The sequence below is a fragment of the Trachymyrmex septentrionalis genome, unplaced genomic scaffold (genome assembly GCF_001594115.1).
Source record: "Trachymyrmex septentrionalis isolate Tsep2-gDNA-1 unplaced genomic scaffold, Tsep1.0 scaffold37, whole genome shotgun sequence".
Lineage (NCBI taxonomy): Eukaryota > Metazoa > Arthropoda > Insecta > Hymenoptera > Formicidae > Trachymyrmex > Trachymyrmex septentrionalis.
Window position 1 is genome coordinate 7,993,249 of NW_017305536.1, and position 8,588 is coordinate 8,001,836.

General features: G+C 29.2%; 1 protein-coding gene across 1 annotated transcript; it reads right to left on the reverse strand.

Moving 5' to 3' along the window:
* Positions 1 to 654: 654 nt before the first annotated feature.
* Positions 655 to 8,262, reverse strand: LOC108750411 (gephyrin-like). The gene is made up of 17 exons (XM_018489827.1): positions 8,056 to 8,262; positions 7,689 to 7,973; positions 7,142 to 7,208; positions 6,924 to 7,062; positions 6,560 to 6,835; positions 6,320 to 6,453; positions 6,041 to 6,237; positions 5,752 to 5,965; positions 3,498 to 3,619; positions 3,243 to 3,424; positions 2,527 to 3,172; positions 2,221 to 2,287; positions 2,009 to 2,147; positions 1,638 to 1,913; positions 1,395 to 1,528; positions 1,129 to 1,319; positions 655 to 1,055 (listed from the first exon to the last, which is right to left on the reverse strand). The coding sequence occupies exons 1-17, from the start codon at positions 8,260 to 8,262 to the stop codon at positions 837 to 839; spliced, it is 3,495 nt and encodes a 1,164-aa protein (XP_018345329.1). The 3' UTR covers positions 655 to 836.
* Positions 8,263 to 8,588: the final 326 nt, after the last annotated feature.

The following is an 8,588-nucleotide window of genomic DNA, read 5'->3' on the forward strand; positions in this document are numbered from 1 at the left end:
TCAACATTACTGTTATAATATCACATAATATGAAATTAACTTATGTGATAAGATAGTATATACATTCACATAAAATTGATAGGAAATATAAATTTTCTAGAAAATTTATTTAAAAAAAAAATATTAAGACAATATACATACATACATATGTATGTATACAATACATATATACATATATATATGTATATATAATATATATATATATATATATGTATATATAAAAAATATTACTATTACAATCTATAAGTAGAAAAGAATATTATATGTAATATTCTTTTCTACTTATAGATTATATATATTATATATATTATATGTAATATATATAATTCCAAAAAATTAAAATTTGTATAAATTATTTTAAAATGATTTCTTATAAATTACATAATGAAAGTAAAAATGAACAAAAATCAATTGTATTCTTCAATTTAAAAAAGGAAATTATTTCAAATTTAAAATAAATAATTTAAATAGGTTTTTAATAGAACTCTAGTTTGCGCGAGATTTATACAATTAAATTGTGAAATAATAGAGATAGAAAATAACTTAAATAACACTCGATATCTCGATATTTTTTCTAAAAAAAAAATTTTCTTCGTATTTATCAATGTATGAAACGATATAATTACCGATAAAATGATTTCTTCTTGTGTGCCAATTGTATATTTTGCTTATACATTTGTTTTTTTTTTATACACAGCGTAATTACTTCATTTAGATCTTAATTAAAATGTAGTTTAAATGTAACAGCTTAGTCATAATTACAATTGAATAATATATATAACTAAATAACGCAAATGTATGCGAATGTCTTATTAGTTGAATACCTTGGAGATTTTTCAGCCGAGAAACATCGTTGGTACGAATGTTGCATCTAATATCGACTGATTTGGCAAACATTGTGGCAACATTAGAAGCGCATTACCTTTTTGATAGTTCATTATATTTTGATGTTGATTTTGCAAGCAGTAAGCTCTTGGAAACATTTCTGTCTCCGTCCAGCGTAATGTCGTCCAGAAAAATTTCGGACGCGAATGCAGCTCATGCTTTGTATTTATCTATAAAGATGTAACAGTAAGTATTAATGAATACGTTTCTTCCTATATACGGATGCAAGAAGACAAGTCTTACGCAAGCCTGTATGTTAATGGGTTTCGTCAAGTAACTGCGATACATTTCGTTCAGAAATGGCAGAAGCAATACATGCGTGACAACGGGGACAGTTGTGGGGTTTGCCGACATGCATAGCAAAAACTTTATTTTATCTTTGAACGTGCACGTTGCAAATATTGTCGATTTTCCTGGTTTCATCTTCACGCAACCTAAAAAAAAGAATCCTTAAGCAAAAAATGTGTTATCATAGGACATTAATCAATGATTAATATAAGAAAAAATACCGAAATATATCATTGCGTTAAAATATTTCTTTAAGATAGGCTTCAATAGATCTTTGTCATTTGTACGGCCCATTATTACGAGTATATCCACTTTGTCTAAAGCATTTTTTATTTTATTGACCATATCGTCCAATCTACGAGAACGTTAAATTAATTAAGAGCTGTAATCACGTTAATAATTCATAAACCAAATCGTGTCTTACGGTGATTAGAAGAATCGCAATAAATCTCGATTATATTTACTTGTGAGCAGAAATTCCTAAGTTCACCGGATCATAATTATTCTTCTTCAATAACGAGGATACAATTATCTTATTGCAGTCGTGGATGCGTCCTAGAATTGAAGCGTTTCCAGGCTTTTTCAATTCGCTACTGATAGATAGCAGACCTACAGATGGAATTTGAATGACTGGAACTGAATTTATACCACATAATGTCAAAATGCCCAGTTCCGCTGATCCGATACGAGTGAATTTATTGCAAATGCATTGAGTGCGTTGCATCTCGCAACCAGCGTTTCTTCGAAAATAAATGAATTACTTTGTGATAACGGAACAAAACGTACTTTGAAAAGTATATGAAACAATAAAATGCTCTAATCTGCTTTTGTATACCTAATATTCTCGTTTTTTTTCGGGGTTACTAAAACTTCAATTTGATATTCTTTGTCGTCGATATTAAAATAATCGTCGTCATTATAGATGCATTCTTCCAATATCTTTGTATTCTCTAATGTTACAACTGCCGTTGCTCCTGCAATCATGTATAAAAGCAGTAATTAATCCTTCATTATTAGAAGAGTAATTTGCAGTTGTATTGTTTTTACCATTGGGTATGGGATCTCCACTTCTTACACGCACGCAAATGCCAGGTATGATCGAAATCTCTGCGAACTGGAAAAGAAACGGAGTCTTATAAAGATTTAGCTTGACGGACGACTGAATTTTCTGACTAACTTATAATTAATTCAATCGGCAGAATTGCTTTCTGCAAAATTTCTAATTGTACAATTATAACCTCCCATGATCTCTAATATTTCTTTTCATGTTTCAGGCAACATAAAAAAATTAATAATCCTAATATTAACGGTCAAAATGCGAGTCACCGTTTGTTAATCACGGGTCAACCTTACCGTGGGATGTGCTTTCAATACTCTTCTTATGCCCTTCCCGTCGCTGGCTAATACCGCGTATCCATGTTTAGCAGAAATGTTATAAAGCGGCACATTTACAGAGGAACATATTTTATTTGCCAGTATCCTACCGTAAGCATCTTTTATTTGCACATTTTCTTCTTTTGCGAGATGGTATTTGTATACTATAAGACGTATTATTTTTAATGCTTTTTTCACTGGCAACATAAATTGATTCCTTTGTTTCTTATAAATCCTCTCCGTTATTAACATATTTTTCTGTTGATATTCACTTGCGACGTGATCATTCGTGCGTACATTTTGTAGAAATTTGCCTTGTTCTTTCGAGTGAGGAAGGTATTCTACAGTGGAAAGTATTTCATCGTTTTTTTTTCTGGGGACGTATTGCAAAGATAACGACTTATCAGAAATATCATTATTACTATTATTACAAAACGCCTCATCAGGACCACGATTTTCGGTATTATCAATTTTTTTATCTTGTACAATATGCATCAAGCGCATTATTGGGAATATCAAGGATGCATAGGATTCATGTATCTCAAGATTTATCATCGTATTTGCAATCACATTGGAATCACATATACTAATAATAAATTTGTCCTTTCGTATTCCACATATAGGTCTGAGAACATACAGTTATGTTGTAAAAGCAGTAATCTCAAAAAGTAGGATGAATAAAAATAAAATTTTACCGATTAAATGAATACGTTAGTTCCTCTCTTAGGCTTGATATTAACGTAGTTAGATCCTTGGAAATATTTTTATCAATGATTTCTTCAATTGCCTCATATACAACGTTGTTCACAACAGAAATTTCGCCAATTAAGATAATAACATTACCTTTATTCTGATCGGTCAATGAAATTAATTTTTCCTATATGTAACATAATTATACAATAGATGCGTGAGAAAAGATATTTAAAAAAAACTATATCTGTAGAAATTACCTTTACTTCCTTCTTATCACATTTCGAAAATTCGATGGAAGCCAATTCTCCTACAAAGTTTATACTGCGTTTTAAATCAGCTTGATCGACAATTGATGATTCAATACTGCTGTTTTGCCCTACTATATAAGTAATTAGAATAAAATTATTAAGATACTTTTAAAAAGTATACGATTTGAATCAATATTACTCAAAATTACTAATAGTCAAAGATATATGTGTGTAAGACGCGCGCGCGCGCGCGTGCGTGTGTGTGTATATACATGCATATGAAATTTCAAAAAATTTGAATAATATGTGCGCGATGAAATATTTTGTTTTGTATTTTAAGATTTATTTTTAAACATTAAAAAGTATACATATATTTTGTAAGATAAATATACATACTTATTAAAATGATAACGTTCAGAGCCATTTTAATCTCTTGCAAATTTCCTTATAAATCTCGTGACAGTGAAACTTTCATTGTTTTCGTCTTCTATATTTGATTTCGATCATCTCGTTCGCTAGCTGGTTTTACTTGTTTATTCGATAAAGTTATTAAACTTTAAAAGCCGTGTTTATATTGTTTCTCCTTTTAAAATATTTCTAATATAAGATTGTGATATGCCGCAGCGCTATCGCAGCGATTTTTAACAACTAAGAAATGTACCTACTATTATTTCAGGAATTATTTTACGCTTTTACGTAACATATCGGCAAATTTCTCAATTTACTATATATTTTACGTATTCCAGGATTATGAAATTATTATATTTTTAAAGGAAAACTAAAAAATAAAACTGTATAGAGATACATGTAGCAATTTATTTCGGTTTGTTTTTCTTTTAGGACGTTACACAACCAAACTAGCGCCTTGAGACAGTCGATCTTTAATATAAATGAGATGTAATAATTTGCATATAAAATAAATGTACTAAAAATAAATTATAATTCAATAAATTATAATTCAATAATATGCAATTAGAAGTATAATTATATCCAGAGCTGGATATAATATAATATTTGACTTTTACTTTAAATATAGTATTTGCAATATAAAATACAAAATACAAAATACTTTTATATACTCTCATGAAATATGTAAAATATTTTTGTGTCCCACTGAAATACAAAATATAAAATACAATTTTCGACAAAAATTTTTTATGCATGAATATGTATAAATATGTATAAATATACATAAATATTCATAAACATGTATAAAATAATAATATTCATAATCATATGTGAAATATATACATACGTGTTCATACATCTCTCTTTTGTAAAATTACTTTTCTGTATAATGGAAATAATAATAGTAATGTAAAAATAATAAAAATAATAAAAAACAATCAAAATTTTCACACTTTTTGTTGTAAAAAAAAATCAAGTAAAAATCTTTGTAAAAATCTAACAAAATTACTTATGTATAATTATATATAAAGTATATACATAATTGTAATTAATGACCAATTATTTTCCAAATTTGTTTTTTTCTAAAATGAACAATGCAAAAATTATCCCTTTATAAGTCTTTTTTATGTTTTCACACATTACTATTACTATTTCTATTATACTGAAAAGTAATTTTACAAAAGAAGAATGAGTATATGAATATGTATATCATATTTTATATATGATTATACATATTTATACATGCATGAAATTTGTTACCTTGTCTTACAAATACTGTTTTCCAAATAAAAGTATTTCAAATACATGCCTGATTATATCATTATAATTGTAATTATTAGAGAAATTCAGTATTCAGTATTATCAAGCATTTTTTTCACTATACGACTGGATAGTCAGATATCATTAATATCCGGGTATATACAATATATCCATTTGAAATGTACATGTAATTTTATATGATTTTTTATTATCACTACAAATAAGTACACATACTTATAATACTATAGTATTTTATTATAGGGATGCACGGGATCGTAAAATTACCGAATAGCGGATATCGGATATTTAATCGAATATCCAGAAAATCGATAAGAAAATAAATCTGATAGAAGGCACTCCGGAATCCGGTCGGATATCCAGAAAATATCAGATATTCGATTTGAAAATTTGCCTTTCCGGATATCCAACGAATACCGGATATCCGATATTATATTCTGTCCAAATATCCGATATTTGATATCCGGTGCATTCTTAATAATTAATTATAATTTAATAACATGGCTGAACAATAACTTAAATGTATGCAAATATTTGTTCTGCTGATTGATTAGGAATATCTTGAAGACTTTTCAGCCGAGAAACATCGCTGATACGAATGCCGCGTCTATTTTCGACTCATACGACGTACGCTGCGGTAGCATTAGAAGCGCATTAGCTTCTTGATATTTCAATATGTTCTGATGTTGTTTTTTTGAACAGAGAGTCCTTGGAAACGTTTCCTTCTCTGACCAGTGTAAGGTTGTCCATGAAAATGTTGGACGACGATGCAGCTCATGCGTTGTCATTATCTGTAACGACAGTGATATGACGTATTAGTGAGTATGTCTTTTCCCGTATGTGGAATGCAAGAAGAGACGTCTTACGCAAGTCTGTATGTTAGGCTTGGGTTCATAAGCCTGGTCCTCGAAGTCCATCCCGTTCAAAAATGGCAGAAGGAATATATGCGCGACAATGGGAATTGTTGCTGGGTTTGCCGACATGCATAGGAAAAACTTTAATTTGTGATTGAAAATGCATGTTGCGAATGTTGTTGATTTTCCTGGTTTCATCTCCACGCGACCTAAGGCAAAAAGACCAATGCTTGAACAAAAAGACATGTCACACTATAGCATATACTGTTAAAATGAAAAGAAACGATATACCAAAATGTATAACAGCCTTAAAATATTCTCTTAAGATAGGCTTTAATAAATCATTATCGTTTGCATGTCCCATTATCACAAGTAGGTTTACTTTGTCCAAAGCGTATTCAATATTTTTGATAATGGCTTTTAACCTGCAAGAAAATGTGATCGTTAAATTAATTAAGAGCTATGGTATTAATTATTCGTAAATTAAATCGTATTTTATAGCTGAAATCAATAAATTTTGGTTGTACTTACTGATAAGCTGAAATTCCTAAATCTACGGGATTGTAACCATTTTCTTTCAATAACGAGATTAGAGTTATACTATTACAATCGTAGATACGTTTTAAAGTTGAAGTGTACCCAGGCTCTTCCAATTTATCTCCGATAGACAGCAGACCTACAGATGGAATTCGCATGACTGAAACTGAATTTATGCCACATAATTTCAAAATGCCCAATTCTACCGTTCCGATACGAGTGAAACCCTGTAAAACGCTGTCTCTGCATTTTATCTCGCAGCCAGCGTATCTTCGAAAATAAATAAATTGTTTTGTGTTAATAGAACAAAGCGTGCTTTGAGAAACATAGAAAACAATAACTGACTGCTTTTGTATACCTAATATTTTCGTTTTTTTCCGGGGCTACTAAAACTTCAATTTCATATTCCTTGTCGTTGATATTAAAATAATCGTCATCATCGTCGCTACATTCTTTCAATATCTTTGTATTCGCTAGCGTTACAACCGCCGTTACTCCTGCAATCGTAGATAAAACCAGTAATTAATCCTTCATTATAAGTAAATCAATGTAATTTATAGTTGTAATTATTTTTACCATTGGGTATGGGATCTCCACTTCTTACTCGCACGCAAGTGCCAGGTACAATCGAAATCTCTGCGAACTGGAAAAGAAGCAATATTTTATAAAAATCTAGTTTCAAACTAGATTTACTTTTTCTTTCTTTCTCTATTTCTTAGAAAAGAGAAGAAAAACTAGAAAAAAATAAACAGTTAATTAAACTGAAATTGAAATTAAATTTGAAATTAAAATTAAAATTAAATTTAATTGACGCCTAATGCTCGTTTCTATCAATATAGTTTAATTTCAATTTTGGTTCCGTTAACTGTTTTTTTTTTCTTTATTTTTAGAGAAAAAGGGAAAGAGTAAATTAAATTGAAATTAAATTTAATCTACACATTGATAAAAATAAACATAATTCAATCAATAGAATTATTTTCTGCAAAATTTTCTACTGCACAATTTATTGACAATGATTTCTAATACTTCTTTTTTATATAATGTAGAAAATATAATAATAATATCCGTTTTACCGAAATCGGTCGAGTCATTACTCATTAATTCAGAATTCGATAATCTTTACCATGAAGTGTTTCAGTACTCTTCTTGTACTCTTTCCATCGCTGACCAATACTGCGTATCCGTGTTTAGTCGAAGTATTATAAAATGGCACGTCTGCAGAGGATACTATATTATCAACCAATACCCTGCCATAAGCATTATTCGTCTCCACGATTTCTATCTTGTCTTCATACTCATCGTCTAATACATTGTCCATTGTACGTAATGCATCTTTTACCGACATCATAACAGTTTGCTTTTGTCTCTTATAAATTCTCTCGGATAGATTTTGTATTAATATATTTTTCTGCACAGAGAGTCAATTATTATTCATGTATTTGCAGTCTGAAAATTTACTTTATTTTCCTCAAGCGTGAAAGATATTTTACCGTTTCATTCTCAGAGGTAGAATGCAAAGACACTTTATCAGAATTATCATTGTTATTGTTAGTGTTAAACGCCTTATCCAAAGTATCATCATTCTTGATGCTACACATTTTTTCATCTTGCACATTCATTAAATGTACTATTTTTAGTATCAAGGTAACATTTGTCATTAAACTCATTATCGCATTTTCGCATAAAGGGCCGTACATATTAATAATAAGTTTCTTGTTTCGTATTCCACATATGGGTCTGAGAACATAATCATATTATAAAAACAGTAATCTCGAAAATCGTAAGATAAATGGAAAAAAAATTTTACCGAATATATAAATTCTTTAATTCTTCTGTTAGTTTTGATAACAATGCGTTTAAATCGTCAGAGATATCGTTATTGATGACGTCTTTAATTGCCTCATATACAACATTACACAATGTCCGAAAAGTAATCGTACCATTAGTTAAGACAATAATATTATTTACGTTGTTATTTGTTAAATGAATTATTAATTGCTAAATATAACATAAATTATATATA

What these genes read in the sequence shown, in the direction of transcription:
- LOC108750411 (XM_018489827.1), bottom strand. Translation starts at nt 8,262, where the DNA reads ATGTACGGCCCTTTATGCGAAAATGCGATAATGAGTTTAATGACAAAT. An exon ending in TGGAGATCCCATACCCAATG is followed by an intron (nt 2,148 to 2,220) that starts GTAAAAACAATA and finishes ACATGATTGCAG; the next exon opens with GAGCAACGGCAGTTGTAACA. An exon ending in AAAAAAAACGAGAATATTAG is followed by an intron (nt 1,914 to 2,008) that starts GTATACAAAAGC and finishes TTATTTTCGAAG; the next exon opens with AAACGCTGGTTGCGAGATGC.